At 27.6% G+C, this 24,428-nt stretch overlaps 1 protein-coding gene across 1 annotated transcript in view; it reads left to right on the top strand.

Annotated features, from left to right (window-relative positions):
* LOC107441296 (abnormal spindle-like microcephaly-associated protein homolog) overlaps nucleotides 1-24,428 on the top strand; it is a 53,834-nt gene that overhangs the window by 3,281 nt on the left and 26,125 nt on the right. The window contains exons 2-13 of the mRNA XM_043051918.2: nucleotides 1,218-1,676; nucleotides 5,928-7,407; nucleotides 10,917-11,009; nucleotides 11,102-11,248; nucleotides 13,672-13,911; nucleotides 14,956-15,023; nucleotides 16,912-17,053; nucleotides 17,144-17,274; nucleotides 18,775-18,950; nucleotides 20,094-20,230; nucleotides 23,629-23,711; nucleotides 23,796-24,017. Of these exons, the coding sequence (XP_042907852.1) occupies nucleotides 1,233-1,676; nucleotides 5,928-7,407; nucleotides 10,917-11,009; nucleotides 11,102-11,248; nucleotides 13,672-13,911; nucleotides 14,956-15,023; nucleotides 16,912-17,053; nucleotides 17,144-17,274; nucleotides 18,775-18,950; nucleotides 20,094-20,230; nucleotides 23,629-23,711; nucleotides 23,796-24,017 (3,363 nt within the window). The 5' untranslated portion in view covers nucleotides 1,218-1,232. The remainder of the gene's footprint in view (nucleotides 1-1,217; nucleotides 1,677-5,927; nucleotides 7,408-10,916; nucleotides 11,010-11,101; nucleotides 11,249-13,671; nucleotides 13,912-14,955; nucleotides 15,024-16,911; nucleotides 17,054-17,143; nucleotides 17,275-18,774; nucleotides 18,951-20,093; nucleotides 20,231-23,628; nucleotides 23,712-23,795; nucleotides 24,018-24,428) is intronic.

Here is a 24,428-nt window from a genome sequence, read left to right as displayed (position 1 = left end):
TTGATGTTTCTTTTTTTTTTTTTAAAGAAACATTTCCTCCACCTGAGTTGAAACAAACCTATTTCTTCCTGGGTAGGCTGTTTCTGTTTTTCTGAAGTTTTTCATCTGTGGAAGAAATTTGCTATCCCTGGTACTTAAGCTATTATACTTGCTATCTCTGGCACATAACTTATATTTATGATGCATATTAGAAAAGATTTAGAAGTTCATGTGTGAGAAGTGAAAATAAAGTTTAAATTCATGTATCTCCCACCCATCCCTTTAATGTAATTGGCCAAAAAATAATAGTGTAGTTCCTTTTACATAGAGATATTAATACCAAAACAGGAAGGATACTTAAGGATGAGTCAAATACTTTAGTATGCAAACTGTGCTAAAAATATTCTTCTATGTAAGAGAAATAGATTTATAGAACTAAAAACCTCTTAAAGTTTCTAGTTAATAGTATTTTCTATAAATTTTAAATTATGTTAAATGTGTTTTTATTTTAATTTCGTATATTTTGTTTTAAGTATAACAAACTGCTGTCATTGTTTATTAACTTCAAATTATAAGTCTGCTACTATAAGATAAATGTTTTTTTGTTTTTTTTTTTATAGAAATTACCATGTTTAGAGTAAAATTTATTATTATTACCTGTTGTTTGCCTTTTTTTTTTTTCGAAAATAAAGAGGACAAGTTGCAAGTAATCAGTTGTAAAAGTTACTCAACTTCGATGATCAAAACACCGCTAATTTGATCTACTTAAATATTATCCTGAAAGAAATGCAAGATGAATTGCAGCCATTAATAACCTTGGATGCTTAAATCATAATTGTGATAATAGAGCCATTTAACAAAAATATAACAACTTCTTATTTCAAACCTTTTTGACTAATTGAAATATTAAAGACATTATAAAATCAGCATAATTCTCTAAATGTCTAATTATTGCCCAAAATCTGTGGTGGTGAGTGTTATGATTGGATGAAATAAAACAGAATTATCCATTCTGATCTTGATATGGGTTCTTTTTAATGTAAATTGACTAATTTCATAGGTTTCATGACTCAATAATATTTTAATAAAAAGGTTTAAAAGTTACCAATAAGTTTTTATATTTTGGGCAAAATAGCCCTCTTTTTTGTGATTTACATTTATAATAAAGTATATTCATTATGCATTTAATTACCTCCGATGTCTATTTCAATATTAAAATACATTTTGACTGCTTCTAGATTCCAGATTAAGTAATGGATTCCCATTATAAAAGAAACTGCCTGTCACCTGAACTGCTGCAACCAAATAGAGCTCAATGTTTTGAAATCCCTGTCTCCAAATCTCCTGAAGAAGTTAAAGAGAATCAAAGATTTGTTTTGGAATTAAAACCCTTTGCTTCGTTTCCTCATGTGTCTTTTGATGAAGTGGAAGTTGGAACATCAAAAATTTGCATATTATATGTTAAAAATCCCCTTGATGTTCCTCAAACTATTCAAATTGAGAAGTTTCCATTTGATAAAGGGTTTAATGTCTCTGTAAGACAGATATGTGTTCTACCTTTTCAAGAACAAGGTGTTGAAATTATCTGGACGCCTGAAAAATCATTGAGCTGCCGTGAAACAGTTTTCTTTAAGACATCCTATGGAGCAAAAACGCAAGCATATCTTCACGGAAATGCTATCTCACCCAAAAAAAAGGTTTTTACTTTATTTTATAATTATTTATAAAGATTTGTTATGTGAATTTTATTTTCCTGTTCAAAATAAAATAGAAACAAAAATAGTTGAATTTACTTACACCTGATAAACTAATAAGTACTCTCTCTTTTGAAATTCCTTTTAATGGCCTCTTAAATTCATTATTTTAAAATTACAATCCCTTAAAATGTGCATTTTTGTTATTTTCCCACTGACGCCCAGTGGCTGAGTGGTAGCGCTTCACCCTCCCGTGCCACAGGTCTTGGGTTCCGGCCGGACAAGGCTGACTCTGCCTTTCATCCCTCTAGTTGGTCGATAAATGAGTACCAAGCATGCTTGGGAACTAAACACTTGGGTTTCCACGTTTAGCTGACCACCTAACCAGAACATCTGCTCCTGCACCCCAGAGCCCAAGGTAAAGAAAACTGAGATGGGCACAGTTGGCCTTTGCCTTCTATGGGCTGTCGCGCCACTGAGTTTTGTTTTTAGTTATTTTCCCACTAAACCTTGACCTTCATTTAACATATTTACCTAAGCAAAACTTTTGCAGAAATTACCAGAATCTACCATAATTTTAGAATCAGAAAAGTGGAAAGTTGTTTGGGGGAAAATAAATCCCAATTTCAAGAGCAGCAATGAATTATGTTATTACATTAATAAATGATAACTTAAAAACACTTCATATTTGTTTTAAAGTACAGAGTATTTCAAATTGTCTGTTATTTACAGGGTGCACGCTTAATATCTTCAAAGTAAAGATTTAAGAAGTGTTTTTTTAGTCTTGAAACACAACGCTCAAACAATGGATAGTTCATGAAATTGTCAGTTAGGGATGAGGGAAAAGGTAATAAGAGGTGTGAAACCACACATTTTGATTTAAAAAAAAAACATGAAAATTAATGGATAAAATATTTTATACATGGTGCTTAGAGTTTTTAAAATATGCTTAGTATTGCTTATTTTCGATTTTGGTTTTTTAAAGGCCCTTAAAAAGGTGCTTTTTTCGTTGGGTGTTTTCAAAAAGTGCTTAATTTTCCCTTTTTGTATAAAAGATTTTTTTCTTTCAACCTTTCACAGTTGATTCAATCACAATCCATCTCGGCGTATCGTCGGTCCTTAACGTATGATAGCACCAATCATGTTACATGCTTGGTGAAATACTTGGAAGTCTGCATGTGCCTCTACTGCTTCATTTTGCAAGATATTCTCAATTTCAGGCTTCATTTTCCACCCTATGAAATCAAACCGAAAAATCTCTCGATCTTTTTATGGTGGCTACTATAATCAAGAAAAGAGTTATTTCTCAGACACTAGTTATTTTAATATTCATTTTTTATCAGTAAATAGTTATTATAATAATAAACTCAAGAAAGAAAGACATATTTGTAAATTTCAATTACTTCTTCAGGTCGACATAGGTACTTGTGAATGGTATAGGTATGTAAAAAATTTTAAATATGTTTTAAGTAAACTAAGAAATATTGAAAAAAAGGAGAAAAAAAACTTGAAAATTTTTTTTTTTTTGCTCAATAAATTTTCCGGAATTTTGACTTGGGCTCACAATTACCCCTGATGTATTAAATAAACAATGCTTTTTTTTATTTCCTGACTTAGCGACAACTTAGAAATAAAATAATTACAGTAAAATTTCAAAGAAAGTAGAGAAACAATTATAAAATTTTGATTTAATTTTTCTTCAGCTACAAATCAGAAAAAGTTACATGTCCGTGCAGTTCATCGTCAGTCAAAAACTTTTCTTGTCATATCATTTTTTAATAAATAAATCAGGGTTGGCATGTTTTTGACATGTGACAGTTTTTGACAGTTTAAACCATGGTTTAAACCGTCACGTCAAAAACCTCACTGTCAAAAATGTCAAAAACCTATATTCATATGTGAAATTTAATTAATACATAAAATTTATATATTTTTTAAAGGATAGTGTTTCTAAATATGTTCTAGAAAAAATAAATTTAAAATTTTGAAGAAACACTTATATTTTGAATAGTAACCAAAATCTTGTACTTTTGAAAACTCACATCTTTTGTAATATTATGTATTCATTTTCATGTGTTATTGAAAATCTGCAGTGATATTATTAAGAAATTTATTTATAACCAAATTTAGTGTATAGTATAGATTATACTAAAAATTAGACATTTTTAAAGATAAACATTAGCAGTTTTGTACATTAGACATCTTTTAAAGAAAAATCTTTTTAATATTCTTTTAAATCTTCTTAATAATCTTTTTAACATAAGACAATACAAATTTAAGTGCTTTCTGTTAAATACACAGAGTAGTTAGTGTCGATTTACAGTATATTCAGCCTATTCATTTACTATGCTGAAAATTTAGTTTATCCAAATACTTGTGAATTTCATTTTGCTGAATACTATATAGTTTTGTTGAATATCTAAATATTCAGCTGTTGAATAATTACTTCTTGCTTTCAAGATATGCATTATTTGTATTCTTAATACAAGTGGAGAAAAAAAAATTAAGAGATAAAAATTGTTTTAAAATGATAAGTGTAATAATTATAAATAAATATAATAAACAATATGAATTATATTTATCATTATTCATAAATATAACTACTTTTAAATTCAAATTAACATACTGGATAATAAAGATATTCGGTATAACATTAAAAAAAATTTTTTATACACTTGTATCTTGTATCAAGTTTGTATTTATACAACATAACTTGTAAGTTCCTTATAAATATTAGTTATATGTTCCTTATATGTCAAAAATGCATAGTAATAAACTTTTAATTTTCTTAAGTATCAAAAAGAAAAAAAAAATTTTTTTAAATATAAATATTTAAACAATTTTTGTGCAAAATTTTTCTGCACATGCATTTGAATATAAATTTCTGAGATTTTAAATCTGTTATTTTACCTTAATTTTAATTAAAAAATATTTTAAAACCTGCTGATTACCTATAGTATAATTAAATTTCAATATAATGCATGGCAACTGTTGGTAGTTTTGAAGTTTATATATTTTCTTGGCAAACTTCAGTTTTTGACATTTTTGACGGGTTTTTGACGGTTTAAACCAGTATTATACCCTTGTCATGTCAAAAACCACTTTTTGACGTCAAAAACCCAACCCTGAAATAAATAATTAAAAATGAGAAAAAAGAATGCCATTTTCAGAGCCAACAATCTAATATTGATTTGCTGTTGAAGAATATCTCTTTTGTAAACACTTGTTTTTGAATAAGTTGAAGGTGACCACTGAATTCTCCCTAAGCTGGTGGAAAAGTGAAATTGGGTAGGCTGCCAGAAATCGCGTTTACCCAAAATTCCAGTTAAGATCACATTTTAGTGTTATTGAACGTGTTTATTTAATAATCTTGTACACAGGCTAAAAAAAACTTCTCTTGTTCAGATTACAAAACTTAAAGCATTTACAGGATGCTTAGCATTTTTAAAAAGTGCTTATTTTCGTTTTTTAAAAGCCCTTAAGGGTGCTTTTTTTCATTGGGTGTTTTTAAAAAAGTGCTTAATTTTCCCTTTTTTTAAAAAAAAAAATGAGATCTTTCCTTTACCATGTTGATTTTCGCTATGAATTATGCACGAAAAAAAGTTCTCATTGTTCTATTCAGCGTTTTCATAATTAATTCAACCCCTATCTATTTTGGTGAATTGTCAATCCATAGCATATGAAAACATCATTCGCTTTACAGGCTTCAAAATTTCATGATTTTTGACAATTGTCAAGAACAATTCCGTTTTTTTTATTTTTTTTTTAACATGACGGTTAAAACAAGATAAAACCGTAAGTTCTTAAAAATACTGTTTGAGTGCTTGAAAAGTGCTTATTTTTTGTTGAATAATTTGGCTACGCATCCTGATTTAGATTACATGCATGGAATACTTTCAAATAAAGTACCTACTTAAATTACTTGTATTTGCCGCCAAAAAGATATATTCTATTTTTTTATGACCAGCTATCTAAAAAATTCTGCGTTACTAGTTTAGCTCAAAAATTTATAAATCAAAATAGGACTCCTTAAGGTTTTTATCCTAATTGAATTTTTTGTTTCTGTTTTATTCTTTTACATACATGAATTCAAAAATTTTAATACGCTACACAAATTTTTATGTTTAATCTATGTAAGTTAGGTGTCACCAAGGATATCTTAAATAAGTAAAACATATAAAAATATTTCCTGTAATATTTTATTGAAATATATTTTTGTCTTTGTTGTTCATTGCTAATTTGACTTAATTTCAGAAAAAAAGAAAAACCTGGTATCCAAAAAAAAGTTCTCATGCAGCTCTTGATAAGATGATTAGAAAAAGTGATCTCAACAAGTGCGCAGTCAGGGAACCTGTTTTTGACGAGAAGAAAGAAAATGTAGACTTTTCATATGACTGTCAGAATTTTTCAAAACAATCTAATTTAAATCTTCCTTCATTTGATCAGTCTAGTGACTTTCCAGATGTTAGACGGCAGACATACACTATCAATTCTATGTTTAAAGACAGCAAGAGAAATACTGGGATATTTCGTATGCCTCTTCCTAAAGATAATTTATGTAATAAGCGAAAGGATACTTTCGTTTTATCAGAAATAAGTTCGGCTCCACTTCGGGAATTAGATATGAAATTCAACCTCCCTCAACATTCTGATAAGAAGTATGTTTCTGACATAGTCAATGATAGTTTGGAAGACTCTTCATTTGGAGCTAATCACAATCCTTCTGATGAAGTTAATTATAACTCAAATGATGTTGTAGATCTTGGCCCGAATATTAATGTTTTTAGTTTTTCTAACGAAGACATACCTCCCAATGAGCTTGCCAATAATACAAAACAGTTGCCACATCGAGAATCAAATATTAAATCCCACCTCCCTGAACATTCAGATAGGAAATATGTTTCTGACTCAGTCAATGATAGTTTGGAAGACTCTTTATTAGGAGCTAATCACAATACTTCTGATGAAGCTAATTATAACTTAAATAATGTTGTAAATCTTGCCCCAAATATTAATGTTTCTGATTTTTCTAACAAAAACATACCTATAAATGAACTTACCAATAATACAAAACAGTTGCATGTTCAAGAAGAAACAGCATGTGAAAGCATCTTTGATTTTACGATTGATAGATTAGGTATAAGTGTTTATCAAAATAAAAATGCTGATTTGCAGGATAGATCAAATGTTAAATCTTTGGCTGATGAGCTAGGTCGAGCTGGATCGAACTTTATCAATGATTCTACTTTAAATAGTTTCTTAATGAATGATAAAGAAGTTTTGTCAAAAGAAAATGATGGTAAAATAGAAGTCAATTTAGGAGGTAATGATTTTAATCATAAAATTTCTGATGCAGAGAGTAGCATTTGTGAGCCATATTTTGTAGTTAAGAAAAACTACTTCTCCATGTTTGAAAAGTCTGACTCAGGAAAATTTTCAAAGCAGTCTGCATCAGGCACTAATTATAATTTATCTCCTCATGGTTTATCAATTAAAAGTAGTTGTTCTCCAGAATCTAACCGATCTGTGGTATCTTCAACATATTTTGAAGTCCCTTGTAGTTTTAGTGAAAAGTCAAATGGCACAGTAAGTACAAATATCATGGCTAAGAAAAAAAGCAGGTCTCCACCTAAAGCTTCTGTATTTTCTTCAAAAAGACATCCCAAGAAATCACCTTTAAAGTTAAGGATGCAAAGATTTAAATCTCCAATCAAACCAAAGACTATTAATAAAAGTAAGTTCAATATAATTATATTCAATAATCACTTTGTCTCCCGATGGCAGCTAAAAAAATTAGCATAAGTGTTTATGCAGCTCATTCAAAAACTGCGACCCTAAATAACTTTTGATCAAATAATCAGATTTTTGCTTGTAGAGATGCTAAATATATCTTTAAATATTTTTAGTTTGATTGCTAATAATTTGTGCATATTTAAAGTTACAAAATGATATACAAACACATATTTTCTTTTACTTGGTACCATTTTGTTTCAGGAAGCTGTAAAGACCCGTTGCCACAATTTATTAAGCAGCACAATAATATTTTGGCAATTTTTTTACGTTTTCCAAATGGAACAGTACCCATACCTTTTCTTTTTTGACTCTCAAAATATAAAGGATAGTTGTAATCTGAAAAATATAGTCAATAGTTTAATCAACAGATAAATTAAAAATTTGAGCTTGTGACATACCAGTTTTTGCATATGTCACCAACTCATCATATCTCTAACTATTTTAAGTTTTAAAAAAAAATTTTAAATTCCATGCAAATGTTAATTTTAATTAATTTATCTCTAATTAATTTAATTATGATAGAATATTTTTTGAACTGTAATGTGTATTTATAAGAATTTTAACATATTTTTAAACCATGTAAATTGAAAGTAGTTGGTCTAATAGTTCACGAACATTAAAATATCAAAGATTTAATTTTTCATAAAATTATTTGATCTATTTTGTTCTAAATGTTTTCTCATTTAAAATTACTTTGATTACGATGTAAAAAATTTTATAATCTTGATCATGAATTAAAATTTCGTTTGATCAGTATCAAATTTAACAATGAAAAATTAAATAAATTAGAAAATTATTTTTAGTATAGAATTGCCTTTTGGTAAATGAGTACTATCATGCTGAATAAAACTTTTTTTTATTTCAGTCAGAGCAGGCATGTTTATTTTCTGCACTGTAACAATCAAAATTAAATCGTATTTGTGCATTATAATCTTTCTCAGGTTTTTCTATTTTAATAACTACGCTAATAACTAATATAAGGAAGGGGGATGGGTGTGATATTTGCCATTATTCATCAACGTCCTCTTCTAAAGATGAATTAGATTTTGAGAAATATTTTGATAATATTAAAAGGCTAAGGCAAAGCAAATAAAAATAATAACCAAGAGCCTTCAGATATAGAAATAAAAAAATATGATCTTTTACTTTTTAAAAAAAAAATAAGATGTATCGTGTGTGTTTGTTGCGTGTGCATATTAAAGGGTCGGAGTCTTTAAGCAACTTTACTTATCTATCTCTTTTTTTTTTATTTTTTGAAAGTGTTGAGCATTTTAAAACAGGGTTAGCAAGTGTTTGACACGTGACGGTTTTTACCGGTTTATACCATGGTTTTTACCGTCATGTCAAAAACCCCTCTGTCAAAAACCCAATAGTTTTGGTAAAACTGTATTTTTGAGTTTAACTGCTTATAATTTAAAATTAATTCATTTTTGGGCAATAAAATTAGGAAAAAAAAGTTGTTAAAAGATATTTAAGAACAGATTCTTGCATTTTCCCTACATGATTATATCAAAACATACTATTTGAAGTAAAATATTAGGATACTAAACAAAATTTTCAACATTTCCAAGCATCATTTTGTTTGGCATATTACATTACTGAAGAATGTCAAGCCATTCTTGACTTAGAGTTTGTTAGTTGTTACAAGCTTTGAGAGTTTTGTTTAGCTTATTTCTAATATTTAAGAAATGTCAAATTTTAAATTCTTCTTTTTAGTTCTTGAATTTATTAATAGTTCCAAGCTTTTTTTGTTTGCTTATTTCTAACAATTAAGAAGCGCAAAATTTTGAATCCTTTGCAAATCAAACTATAATGATAAAAGTAAGTATCACTATTTTCAATAAGTATATTACAATATTTCTATATGAATGTCTATCCTTCTATAAGAATACATGTATATAGCTGCAAAATCAATAGCAATCATTTATAAAGGCAATTATGTGAAAATAATATATGCCATAAGTTAAAGAAAACAGTAGGTTTTTGACGGTTTTTACCACTGTCATGTCAAAAACCAGTTTTTGACGGCAAAAACCCAACCCTGTTTTAAAATCCATACTGCTAATGTATTCTGCAAAAATTAAACTAGCTACCATCCCTAAAATTTTTAAAATTCTACTCAGTACAAAAGATTTAACCTAAGAAGCTTAGAAGATTCTGTGCTAACTTTTCGAAATGTATTTATTTAAACACTTTCTGTTCATTGAGGTTTGACAGATATTTCTTATTCATTCTGTATTATAACCAAGCATCTACATAAGTTCAAAATTTTCAGGAACAATGGAAAGTAACAGAGCACCTTTTTGCTTTAATAAAATTACAAAAGCAATTTTATTTTTAATTTAATGTGAACTGAAATATAAAGTGGTCAGAAGTGTGGTATATAATTTTATTGCACAGACTATTACTGTCAAACGAGGCTACTTTGATCCGCTTCATGATTTCACTAATACATGTGAAAAAATGTGAAATGAACTTTATCATAATTCAGTTTTAACTGATTAAAATAGTATAAAAAGTAAACTGTAATTATTTTAAAAAAGAAAATTACTTTTTTTTTTTAAATTTTTGGTATTCATAAAGATTTTTAGGGCCACTCACTTATTTTAATAGAAATGGAATACAGTTCACATGTTAGGCTGTTATAACACATATTTTTACAATTGGAATACACGAGAAAAAATTTATTTTTCTTTTTATGGTTTTTGTATGCTAAACTTTTTATTTTAACTCTCAATCAGCCGTCTCAGAAACATATGTTTGGAAGTACTCACCTTGCACCTCAAAAACATTGGTTTCATTAGCTAGGGAGGGTTGGTTTTGTATCTACCTACTTCTAAACAAGAATATCCTTTCTATCAAGCTCGATTTACGTTATGTTTACAAAAACTTAAAGGAGGTAAACAATTTACACATTAAAACAATGGTTTACAAAAACTCCAGTGTTGTTATTGGCAAAAATTTTACATAACCCGAATTTATTATAATACTCTCAAATAGTTATACAAACTATTTTTTAAGCATAAAAATTACCCACATGTCATGTATTCTGTTTGAAAATCTTTTTATTTCTTTTTTCCATTGGACCAATCAAAGTGACCAAAGTACCTCCAGTTGACAATATATAATCAAAATCCTATTAAATAACTGAATAACATCATAATATGCCTTTTAGTTTTGAAGATTTATAGCAATATGTGACTTAGTTCAAGTGAAGAGGTTATCAAAGTACAAAAAAAAGTGGAATTTTAGAATGTTCTTGTCAAATATTATTATTTGTTTTTTAAAGTTTTTAGTTAAAGGTTAAATTTTATTAAGATAATGTGTGCCAGCTACGAATTTTTTGGTGGCATGGCAAATGGGATTTGTATACAACTCATTATGACAAATGTTAAAATTTAGTTAATGTTATTCCATATTAATTTGATGCTACCTTTTTTACATTTACAGTGGATAACAAAAAACTAAGAGAATCTGCCAGCGATGTAAAGATTTTAAGAAATGTCCCACGGTCTTTATCCCTGAGACAAGAAAAGTTGCTAGGTAAGTAATTTATTTGTGATAAGAATTTATTGTTCTGACAACTAATCCTTTTTTGTCGAAACAAATTGGTTATAAATTGAATTGTTCTTTAGAAAAACTGTGCCAAAAGAATCCTTTCGCTTCTGTTAATGCTTATTATGATGAATATTGGATGGAGAAACAAGAAACTGCTTTTACGAACTGGCTCAACTTTATATTAACCCCCAACGATGATTTCATACCTTCCAGTGATGTCAAAGGTAATAATTATCAGCATAAATGTCATTTTGTAATTTTTTTTTAAATTCATAAAAAAATTGTTTTTTTATTGCCATTTTTAAGTAAAAAAAATTCGATACTTTCTTTTAATGTTATTACCCTTTTTGTTATGCATAATTTTTTTTTAACTTGCAATGTTTGAGGGTGTTTATAAAACACTTACCATTTTAGAATTTATTTTTTAATTTTATACTTCAATAAACCTTAATTAATAATTTTCAATGAAATTTCTAAGTTCGTTCCCAAAAACAAACCAAATTTTTTTAACACAAGCTTATTCTGAAAATAATCATAAACCTTTTCTTTTTTTTTTATGTTTCACTTTAGTTAGAACTTTGTAATGCCTCATGATAAATATAATAATAAAAAATTTAAAAGTCAATAGAGACATTTAAAAACACAGTAAAAATATATATATCTGCTTGTAAGAACTTCCTGAGCTGAAAATGGCTTTATAATGAAATGCAAATAAATATTAAAAAAATTATTGATGATTGTAAAGAAAAGGTTTTAAGAATTGTAAAAAATTATTGATGAAAATATATTAAACAAAACGTATCCAAAGTTTTTTTGGTATACTACTTGCCATTTGGTACACTATGTGAAAAAACTGCTTAAAGTAACACATTGAAACATTTTTTATTCAATGAAAACAATATATTCTACGAACTACACATTATTTTCTCACCCCATATACCTTTTCTTTTTTTTAATTAATGTTGTACCAAAACATTAAAAATTTGAAAAATAAAAATTATTAAAATTAATTTTGTCTAATTAATTTTTTGCAATTTTATTTTATAATTGTCATTGAACTGCTGTCCCAATTTTTGAGTTTACGACTACTATTGTTCTACTCGGTAGACTTGCAGTTGTGAACTTAAGCGAACTCCTGGATCAAGAATTGGGAGAAATTTCCCTTTGTGCGGTGCTTTTCTGAACTAGCCCCCATTTCCGCTACATAGGGAGGGAAACCTCCCACTGTTAGTCTGACAACAAGGAGGCTCCAATTCATAATCTATCTACCTCTCTCTCTCTCTACTCAGCTGCGCAACAGCCCTAGAGGGCCAAGGCCTACTGTGCTCATCTCAGTTTTCTTGACCTTGGGCTCTGGGGTGCAGGAGCAGATGTTCCGGTTAGGTGGTCAGCCGAACGCGGAACCCCCAGTGTTTAGTTCCCAAGCATGCTTGGTACTCATTTATCGACCTACTGAAGGGATTAAAGGCTGAGTCAACCTTACCCGGCCCGAGGATAATCTATCTCCCACTGAGGATATTTTACATTACTGGTCAGTTCCAACAAACAGAACGTTATTATCTTGAGAATGGAAGATTTCGTGTAGCTTTGAACTCTCCATAGAATACATGGTGCATAGCGTTTTTAAAAAGTGCTTAAAGGTGCTTATTTTCGTTTTTTAAAAGCCCTTAAATGTGCTTTTTTCATTGTGTGTTTTTAAAAAAGTACTTATTTTTCTTCTTTTCGAAAATAAGATTTTATTCTTTACCATGTCCATTTTCGCCACATATTATGCAAAGGCATGCTTTTCACATTGTTCTATTCCAATTTTTCACAATTCATTCAACCACAATCTATTTCGGCGTACCGTCGGTCCGTAGCGTAGGAAAGCGCTAATCATTTTGCATGTTTAATCAAATACTTGCGAGTCCGCATGTACGTCTACTGAGCAAGGTTCGGTGAGATTATTGCATTCTCATGGATAACTCTTCTGCATTTTGCAAGATATTCTCAATTTCTGGCTTCATTTTCCACCCTCTGAAATTGAACTGAAATTTTTTTGATAGTCTTATAATGGCTACTATAATCAACAAAAGAGTTCTTTGTCAGAAACTAGTTATTTTTTCATGATAATGTAAAGTCTTTGAAAATTATTTTGCATTTTGTTAATGTATATAGTGTTTAAAAATATTTTTGAGTGCTTAAAAAGTACTTAAAAGGTGCTTATTTTTTGTTGAGAGATTTGGCTATGCACCTTGGAATAACATGGGATTGCTCTTTTTTTCAATTGAGTGAGCAAACGGTATTAAACTTTTTTTTACCTTTGAAATACTATGTTTCTTCTAATCCTGTTTGTACTTTTAAACATTTGATAATAAAAGTTAGTAAACTATTTGTTTTTATTTGAAAGAATTATGTCTAGTGTATGTGTAAAAAAAATTTTTACTTAAAAAAAAAATGTCTTCTTAATTCATATATTTTATACCCAAACCTTAAAATTTCTTACTATCTAAGAATGACTCATGCCGTATTAGGCTGTTAGTTATCATTTAAAAAATTAGAAAGTGAGTGAGATAGTATGAAAAAATATCACTTACGGCTCCAAAATATTTGTTACATGAAATATTGGCCATCTCTAAGAAATGGAATTTTTGTTTCATTATTTTAGTTAATTCTGCTCAGGTTTGGATTGAAAGTATGAAAGACGCTGTACCAAATCCTGCTCCTTCAAAGGAAGAACTTTCTTACAAAACCTACACTGCTGCTCACCAGCTTAACCAGTTACGGAAGTCTTCTTTTTCTCTTTATCAGTCTGAAAAATTAGCTGTTGTTATCAAAAAAATCGAAAAAGAAGTAGATATGAAGAAAATAATTGTTCGTAAGGATAGAGCCATTCATGCAGATCTTGGTAATCCCCTTATTATTTTGTATTTTAATTTGTAGTTATATTTAACTTATGTTTAAATTTCTTAATGAGCTTGAAATTCCAAGTATTTTGCATTTTATGCTTATAAAAAAATTTTGTACTTTTTCATTAACCGGGGATGAGTAAACTTAAGTTTTTTATTTTATTTTTTTGTTGTATTATTATTTTTGGTGACTACTACCATCTTGTTAAAAAAAACAATAAAATAAATTTCAATCAGTGTGAGGATTTGAAATTAACAGTAATCAGTTTTGTCTGGAGCCACTAAAATCTAATTCTGTCCATCATGAAATAATTATCAGTGGTGCCCTGGAGGACTCGCAACTGATCATCGTCATGCATTATAAAGGGATGTGTGTGCTTGATATGCTTTGATTTTTTGGTTTGCTGTTTTAGTCTATGTTTCTATTGCAAAATAGAGAGCTTCATTCTTCTCTTTAATTTTTCAATTTTCTTCTATAACTTTTTACTTTTAGTTTGATAATATTGTTTCTACTTATAGATATGTAACATATAACCTATGTATTATAGCATCTAAAGTATGTTGATAAGAAGTTAATGCAATTAAATCCATGTTTGCCATCATTCTCTTACTTTCAAAAAGTTTACTTCTTGGTATGCATGTAATAGGCTGCTAATATTAACCAAATTAGTATGTCATGCAGGAACTTAATAGCATTGCCTGCTTTCCTCATTTGTGTTCAATATTTTCCTTTTTGAATTACTTTTTTTTTAAAAAATTGTTTATTGTTCTGCTGTTAAATGGAAGATGTCATAATAGTTTGTATATTGATTTAGATTATTATAATAATTTGTATATTAATAAACTTGATTTTTTTTTTTTTTTTGGAATCTTAAGTATTTTTTTTCCACTCAGTTGAAAGAATATCAGAATCGAAAGTTTTGTTTGCAGTTAAAGTTTTAGTTTTTATTTTAATAAACCTATCCTGTTTTAACATCTTATGTTTTGTTTAACCTAAGTAAATTGTGTGTTAATGATAAATAATTTTTTTTTTATTCTGACAGGTATTAAAAGGGATCTTTTGAAAATGCTGTTATCATACAATCCATTGTGGCTACGTATTGGGTTGGAAGTAATATTATTTTTCTTCTGAAATTTATAAAAAAAATTTTTTTGCTATTTATATGCATTTCTTAAAGTAACTTTTGCATGTTATATTTTAATTTTGCCTCCCTTTTCTGCTTTTTTTTTTTAAAAGAAAATTTGCTTTTCTTTAAATAAATTTTTGCTTTTTTTTTTTTAGTTTTTTTTATATTTATATATATTTTTTTTCGTAGAGATGTTCAAAAATGACAATGTGGCCGAATATTTTTCATTATACACTTCGCAAAATACATGAAAATCATTAAAATAAAAATATATAGATTGAGTTAAAATGCTAGAATTTTTATTCAAATTTAAATTATGTAGTTAATATAATTATCACTATTTAAAGACCACTGTATCAATAATTTTCCATTATGCAATTTTCTAACATGTATTACAACTAATCTAAACTTTAAATTTTTAGGTTGATGAAAATTGTAATTAGGTGCTTGCAAACAATATAAATTTTTTTTCGTAGCGTATTGTTTTTAAAAAAATAAGCTTTTTTTTTTTTTTTTTTTTTTTTTTAATTTCATAAGTGGTCCCTTTTTCTTCCCCCCTTTTTTTTCTGTAAAATTGTCCTATAGGTCTAAAATTATTTACACGATTTTCAAAAAAAGGCATTATACACTTATATATTCCTGAATAAAGTTTAGGGTAACTGAGGGTTTCTCCAAACAAAATTTTTGATTTCTTTTTTCCAAAAAAAAATAAAAGTTTTATGACTTGTTATTACTAACTGACTTGTGCTTACTAACTAAAACTTACTCCTTGAACATAAAAGTTATTTACACAAAATTTTCTTCTTAAATCAGTTTCTCTCAATTCAAATTTTTCTTTTTTGTGCGTGCAAGATATCTGACTTTTCATAAAGCTATTAAGTTTGAATTTTAATAACTGGTTTATGTATTGCACGCTGCTTAAATTCATACTAGCACTTGATTATTGCTAGATTTTTTTGTCAAAATAATTTATTATTAGAAAGAGAAAGTATTTTTTTAATCTAATACCATTTTAAAAAACTGTATATTTGACTACCTATAAAAAGTTTTTTTTAAAGTCATTGACATGCATTTTATGACTTTCACTTTGCATACTAGACAACTTAGTATTTTTTTCTCTTCAGGTTTTAGCTGTAAAGAAAGTTAAATTATCAAAATTTTTAGTATTGTTTCCCAAAATTATTTACACTTAAATAATATCGGCGCTTGACTTCTGTAAAATATTCTGAATTCTATGTTAAATTTTAAATAAGCTACAGATGTTAAGTTTGAAGTTTTCTTTCGATTATATCATAATCACCTACAGTTCTGAAAGCAATGTAAAAAAAGTTTAAATTAATATCACAATCGTTTCAGTATTATAATGAGGCGCATTCTTCTTAGTTAAAACATAGAAAAAGTGAAACTCATGATGAATAAAAAATTAAAAACAAGTAGCATCAAAAAATAAATAATAGAAAAGAGATAAATTTTTTTTCTCTTTTGGTATGAAATGGAGAAATGAACAGACTTTTTTTTTTACATGTATGTGACATGAGAGTTTAAAATTCTAAAAAGATAATTGTGGTTGCCTCAATAGAGCTTTTCAATACATTTATATCAATAATTTCTTAATGAGATCCCAAAAAAACTGTTTAACAAACAGTCTTTTAGAATTTGATGTTCAACATCTCAAATTAATGTTTAAAAATAAGTTTTGTTAGACTAACTTATCCCTCCAATGTTTTGTCTTTTTTTATAAATATAAATTTTTGATTTTTATTATCATTTCCATTCAATTTCAAGATCATTTATGAACACAAATTATAAATCTATTTTTCGTAAGTTTTCTTTTTAAAAAACTTATATGGTCATATAATCTTCTCTTTTCAGACAATTTATGGAGAAATAATATGCTTGAAGAACAATAGAGATATATTAGGTTTATCTCGTTTCATAATATTCAGGTTTCTCAGCAATCCAGAACTAGTAACTAAGTTTACCAATGCTGCAACCCCCAACTATTATAAGCCAGGTAATTCATACATATGAAGGTAAAAGTTAGAAAACATTTGATATTTTACTATCGAGTTATCATAAACGTATAAAATCTTTAATAATTTAGGTTATGAAGACGAACTAAAGCGTTTTTTGCTGAAGAAGTTTCTTCTCTTAGTATACTTTTTAGATGTTGCTAAAAATGCTCGCCTAATAGGATATAACCCTTGCCTTTTCAATAAAAGTTCTGACTTCAAGGTAAGTTCTGTCTTCTAATTTGCTTTTATGATTGTATTTCATCTGTTAATTAACGAATATGGTTTGAAAAGTGTCCAGTAATAATTAACTTAAGTACCTCATTTTTATTTAGTACAATTTTATTTTTGAAGATGAATTTATGAAAAAAATCATTGAATGAACTACCAAATATTGAATTTTATACTGGTAGGCAATCATCTAAATATGATACATGCCACCAGTAATATTTTGTATGATATAACCAGTTTTTTGCATTTCTTATAAATTTCCCCTCTTTGTGAAATAAAATGAATGTCCATTTTTTTAACTGCTGTTAGTGCTGATAGAAATCCAGAATTGCTTGGAAATTTAATTTTAGAATTAAAAATCAGATTAATATTATTTGCAAAAGCTTGGAAAATTTATTTTGCAGACCTTCAAAATAACCAATCTTAGAACAGTTGGTAACAGCTATAAGTTATTAAAATTCAAGTTTAATAAGTCTAATGTGTGTTATAGCTATTCCTTGTAAGATTCTACATTTCTATAGAATTTTTGCACATTACATTATCTTTATTAATGATATTTTGTTTTTCACAAAATCTAGTCTTTGAAACACCAAGTAAAATGAAATTGGTTTTCAGATTAAAATATTGCAGTTGAAATTTCTTGAATGAATTTGAAACTTTCCAGAATGTCTGAAAAAGTAAGGAAATGTTCTAGGAAAAGATACTCATCAAGATTGATTGCTTATGTGTAAATACAAAGAATAAATACATAGAAAGTCTCTTAGAGAGTTTTGGAATACCAGCCTTAAAAATTACAGTAATTAATCTTCAATGGCTTCTCTTTTCTGAAACCAAGCAGAAATTTTATCTTAAGATAATTTAAATTGTGAATAAATTTCTAGTTCTAATAGTACTAAGCAATATATCCAGAGCAATATAGATATTACTATTGAAAAAACGTTTCCAAGCTATTTTCTGGATTATATCACTTAAGTGGAATGCATCGCATTTTGGTAATTAGAGGCAAATTGTAATTGTTGTTGCCTTGTCAGTTTTCCAGAACTTGCGCTAAACACCATATCATTCTTGAATTGTTGATGTATAACCTTGCAAGATTATGTTATCAGAAATTATCTTTGAGTGTATCATGGGGGCAAATATCATCTAAGGACTTGTAACCCATCTCTTTGCGAAAAATTTTTAAAAAAAAAAAACTTTTAATGTTGTGTACTATTTTTTACTTTATTGTCCAAAGTCAAAATTATTGTTAATTTGTTAAGGAAGTAGATTTATGTTTATTAATAAGTTTGTGTTAAGAATTCTTTTTGATGTTGTAGTATGAGATTTTTTATTTAAAAAATTAAATACTTCATTTTTTGAAGCTGTTAATATATTTTTCTATTATGAAATTATGTGGTGACTATTTTGCTGTTATTTGTGTTAAAAGTAAAGTAATGTAATATGTTATTAGGTGGTTTATTATACTAATGAATTTTTAAAAAAAAATTTTTAGTCTAGTCGTGATATGTTGCTCAACTTTTCTAAAGAATACTTGAGTGGAGAAGGTGATCTGACTAAACATTTGCGTTATCTTGGTTGCATTGTAACATATCAACAAATGCCCATTGAAGAATTTGATTATGCTGTTAGAAATATTGCTACTGATTTGCGATGTGGCCTTAGGCTTGGGTAAAGTACTTTTTTTTATCATAATTATTCATCAATTTTTACTAGTTTAATTTCTGTTAATTACAAAAATAACCTGTCCTATTGTTACGTCAAGCGCTCAAGTTGCACTTTTTGATCTAGCTGCGCTTGTATGATCTAGTTGCCCTTTTGATTTATGCTAAGTTATTTTTCAAAAATCCTTTTGGCTGGCAACAGTTTTTTTATTTTTGTTTCTTTTTAGAATTCGTTCTTTTTTTGCCAAAAAAAAATTTTTTTTTTTTAACTTGTAATGTTTTTCAGCAGAATTCTTTGCCAGCTGTTTCTCTGTATATACGAATAAAATAAATTAGATATTTTTAAAGTGTTGTGAAAAGAATTTTTAGTTGTACAAAGTACTTCACCTATGATGTGAAATATTATTAATTTTCTCTTTAATAATATTTGTTTCTGTTAAAAGTTTTAAAAAACTTGTATAAAAATACCTATCACAGTTCTGAGGGAAGTAAAGTCTTGTATTACAGCGCTCTGAATTAACGTTGGTCTGTGACCACTAATATTTGACTTGGACCATCACAAAATATATTTTTAGAGCATAACTGTTTCTAAAAATGTTTGTTATCCATAACTTTATTTTTAAGGGGAAAAGATTTGAAACCAAACTTTTGTGTGAAACCCTGTTAATTTCAAAATGTATGACACTTAGTAAATTAGTTCTACTTATATTGCAAAGCATCACTTATTTATAAAATTAATATTAAAAAAATATAAAACTCATTTTAAGTTTCACACAATTCAGGGTTCTGTGCTATAACTGGCAGTAAAGAAGCATTTCATTAGCCAATGTGTTTCTTCAATGTTTACTTTTGCCCCTTGTCACAAATGATTGATCATTTGCAATTTGTTTTTGTTTCAATTTTGTGAGCTGCTAACAGCTCACAAAATTGAGTGAGCTGAATAACTTTTAAAAACAGCAGATAAAATATTTGTCTTCATTTCTTGTTTTGGAATTATTAATGATTTAATGATTATTAATAATTGAATATTTAAATGATTATTTAATGATTATTAATAATTGAATAATTTGAAATTATTAATAGTGAATGATTATTTAAAAATCCTCATTGCTATAAAATAATAAAGTAAACTTTTATTTTATTAATGTAGGAAAGTATTAGAACTTCTACTTCATGAGTGGAGCATTCCTAACACCCTCAGAGTAAACACTATCAACAGAGTGAATAAAATTTATAACAATGACGTAATTTTGAAAGCTTTAAAAAAGGTTTCCATAGAAATTGAAGGTAAGCACTTTATCAGCTGGTTTTTTGATTAATGTTATTTTAAAATAGCTTTAATTGGTTGTCACTAAATCTGTGTGCAGTCCCATAATTATAAGTATGGTATGTTGTAAAGGGAAATTTAGTAATAAAGTTAAAGGTTATAGGTAATTGGCGAATTTAAGTACCAAATTCCGTTTGATATTCTGACTCGCAATTTAACAGCATTATCTCTTTTTCTAAAAGCATAGTACTCTTAATATATGACAAGTAATAACTATGAATTGTTTATTATTATCAATCTAAATATTGATTTTAATTATTTTTTGCCACAATTTAGGCATATTTTTTAGATTAAGTATAACTAAAGTGGTCGCCAATAATTGTCTGATCTCGACTAATAAAATTAAAAAAAAAATTTTTTTATTCTTAGTGTTCGCAGGGCTGATTGTGCTCCGGAAAAAATCCGAATTTTTCGCAAACAGTGATCCGGAAGTTTCTGGAGATCGAAGGTTCAGAAGTTTAAAAAAAATCATTGATCACAGAAGTTTCTGGAAATCAAATTTTCAAAGATGGAACTTAAAAACACAGTTTATTTTATTTGTTTGTAAGGGAGAGCCAAAGAGATGCTTTATAAGCTTATATTCATGATTAATATTCATTTTTTATCAATAAATAGTTGTTATAATCATAAACTCAAGAAGGAAAGATGTATTTGTTATTTTTAATTACTTCTCCAGGTCATCATAGCTATGTGTAAATGGTATAGGAATGTGTAAAAGTTTGAATATATTTTAAGTAAACTAAGAAATATTGAGAAAAAGGAAGAAAAAAACCTTGTTAAAATTTTTTTCAATGTAAACTTCTTTTTTTCTTTTCTTTTTTTGAACTCAAGAAATTTTTCCGGAATTTTGACTTGGGCTCACAATCACCCCTGTGTTCGTTATTATTATTATTTCTATGCAGGTTAGCAGAATGTCTAATCATGCGAGCAAGGCTTTAAGGGAAATTAAGGCAGCCAAAGGAAAAATTTTCGGTCTAAAAATTCTCTGCAAAATTTCTTTAAATTAAAAAATTTGCTGCTTTGCAAATTTTTCCATCTTAAACAGCATTGAATGTCAATTTGTGTACTTATTAGTTTGAATTCCTTAAGTTTATGAGAGGGACCTTTAATGTAATAAATTATTACTATTTTTAACAAATGCTTGTTTATTGAAGAATTGTGTAAAATCAAACAAATTTCTTTTCTTATATAATTTTTACTTTCCAAAAATATTTTTAAAAATTATGGTGCTAAAAAAGAAAAATGTTAAAATTTTGGAGGAAATTTCGATAAAAAAAAAGTAAAAAAACTTTGTTTTGAGGAAATATTAGGGACTGAGAATTTTCTGTACTCTTGCTTATATGTACATAAATATTTCCATTAAATTATAAAAATAATATATTCTCTATTAAGTAAACTAATTATAATTTACAAAAAATATAAATGTTTGCTTAAATGAGTTAATAATTTTTGAAATCAATCAATTCAAGGGTTCAATTAAGTTGCCATCGATATTTAGTACAGTTTTTAATATAAATTTCCTAATTATATGTTATTTTATTATGTTATATTAGTTTAGGTCAACATTCTAGTCTATACAGCTGAGCATCAATCAAAAGAACAATTTCAAATTTTGGTCTTATTCATGCAAAACTTAAAAATGAGATTGTAGTACTGCGGCTTCAGAACTAATTTTTTGTAATCACTTACTTTGGATAAAACCAACAACTGTCAAAAACTTGCCAACCCTGCCTAATTATGGTATTTTTTTTTAAAATGCCTAAAAATATTTTTCAGTGTTTGAAAAGTGCCTTAAAGGTGCTTATTTTCTGTTGAAGAATTTGGCTACGCACCCTGTACATATATTTGGCGATAGTCCCAAAAAACTATTAGATAAATAAAGCTAAAAGGGTTTTTCTATTTTGATTAATTAAATAACAAAAGGTTATAGATTCGATCTTTGTCAGTCAATTAGGACGAAGATCTCGTGCATTCAACTTATGTCAGTAACGTCATGGTCTGCAGGGATCTGCCAGTTTCTTTTCATTTACTGTTGGTCGTTCTTGCGTGGATCATGACATCATCAGTTAGCTGTTTAAAGAGTATTTAAGCTTCTGTTGAAGCCGAATTTTTTGTATTCATTCTATATTTATGTTACTTGTTTGTCACTCTGTTTGTGAGAGTATGTCTACCAGTTTAATATGTTTTTAAAATAAATTTATTGCTATAGAAACTTGGTTTTCTTATTTGTTTTGTTGACAAACAGATACAATGATATTCTGTGATAATTTTGGATGTCAGAAACAGCCAGTCAAAATGCACCTCAAATAAATATTTTACAATAACCCATAGACTAATTCAATTTTACTCCATTGTTAAGCAATCAAGTTTAGATTATAAAAAATAAAATTTAAGTAATGTTCTGTATTTGCTCAGAGAGGTTTATTTATTAATAGTTGAAGTTTCTAGGCAATTGACAATTTTTCAGCTGCTATGTGCAAAATTTTTCAGATAATCATTTTTACATCTTTGATTGAGTCTTCTAGGCAAGAAAGTTTAATGAAATAAAAAAAAGTGACCGGGGAAAAGAGATGTAGATTGCATAGCAATTCTAATACACATTCACAAGGTTTTATATCATTTACGATTTTTTTTTTTTTTTTTTTTTTTTTGTAAGTGAAGGAATTGCTGAATGCTAAGTGGCATTTTAAAAGCATTGACATATGTTATATTTAAGAATGACATATTGAAATAATGTGTTGCATATTGTATGATTCGTTGTATAAAAAATTGCTTTCTTCTGCCAAATTCTCAGTTTACATGGCTTTTTTTTTTTTTTTTTTTTTTTTTTTTTTTTTTTTTTTTTTTTTTTTTTTTGTTCTTTTTATTTTATTTTTTCTTTTTTTTTCTTTTAAGGTTTCATGGTTCTCCTGACCAAACTATGGGAACCATATTTCTGAGATTGTGGTTACCCCCCAATATTTTTAAAGTTAAGAATCCAAATATGTTTTTTATTAATTTTTTTTTTTTAATTTAAAAAAAAACATGTTTTTTAGAGACAGTACGTTTTTGTGTCCTATTTCATAATTTAATTATAGTTAGCACTAAACAGTTGCATAGCATAGTTGAGGTCACCCCCAGGAACGATTAAGATTGACACTTAGCATGTGAAAATCCGATCATTAGAACAAAAGTTATTCAGGGTGATATCTTTTTTTTTCTGCCCACTGTGCATAGTAGTAGAGGTCAATCTGTATTTGTCATACATCTCCTTCATATATCACTGTTATAAATAGTTAATGTCAACAAGTCAATAAATAATTTTGTTAGTGTTTAATTGCTAAGCTTAAAACTAATGTGCTTTAATATTTTTCTGCAGGAAATATTGATGCGAGAGATATTGTTGATGGGAACAGGGAGAAAACTCTTAGCTTGCTATGGCAAATCATATTCAAAACTCAGGTACTTAAAGAAAACTTCTTTTTTTTCACAATCCCTTTGCTGTTCTGATGGCATTTATTTTTAAAAGTCAATAATCTTTTCTAGATTTCTAAATTGCTGAACAAAGAAATACTGATGAAAGAAAATGCTTACCTGAAGCGTCTTTTGCAATTAAAGGCTGATTATGCTGCATTCAGTGCCTTTGAGGAATCTAAACCAGAAAATTGTGATTTGTCTTTCACTAATTCAAAAATGTATGAAGATAATGAAATATTGAAGCATTTATTACAATGGTGCCAATATGTTTGTGCTCAATACAAATTAAAGGCAAGTAAATGTAATATTTTATCTAATTTTTCTTAGTGTAAAAATTTCACTCATTTTGATAATTTGTGAGGGGTTGTATTTAATTTTGCAATAACAGAAATAGTATAGCAAAGGCAAATATATATATATATATATATATATATATATTGCTTGAATGTTTGTGTAAAATTTCAAATGAAAAAGAAAATTAAACCACTATGCGTTTTCTTTCTCTTTTTTAAGATACTTCAATGTATAGCTTTATTTTGTGATATTGATCATTCATAAGTCTGTACCTTTAAGTTGTCTTCCACAAATATATATATCCCAATGTTATTTAAAATGTTTAATATACTTTGTTGTGAATATTTTTAAGTGGATTTTATAAATAAATAAGCTTTTGTATTAAAATTTTTTTAAAGCAATAACCTA

The sequence above is a fragment of the Parasteatoda tepidariorum genome, chromosome 2 (assembly GCF_043381705.1).
Source record: "Parasteatoda tepidariorum isolate YZ-2023 chromosome 2, CAS_Ptep_4.0, whole genome shotgun sequence".
NCBI lineage: Eukaryota > Metazoa > Arthropoda > Arachnida > Araneae > Theridiidae > Parasteatoda > Parasteatoda tepidariorum.
Note: the sequence above shows the minus strand (reverse complement) of the source record. Positions and strands in the feature narration are given on the sequence as shown.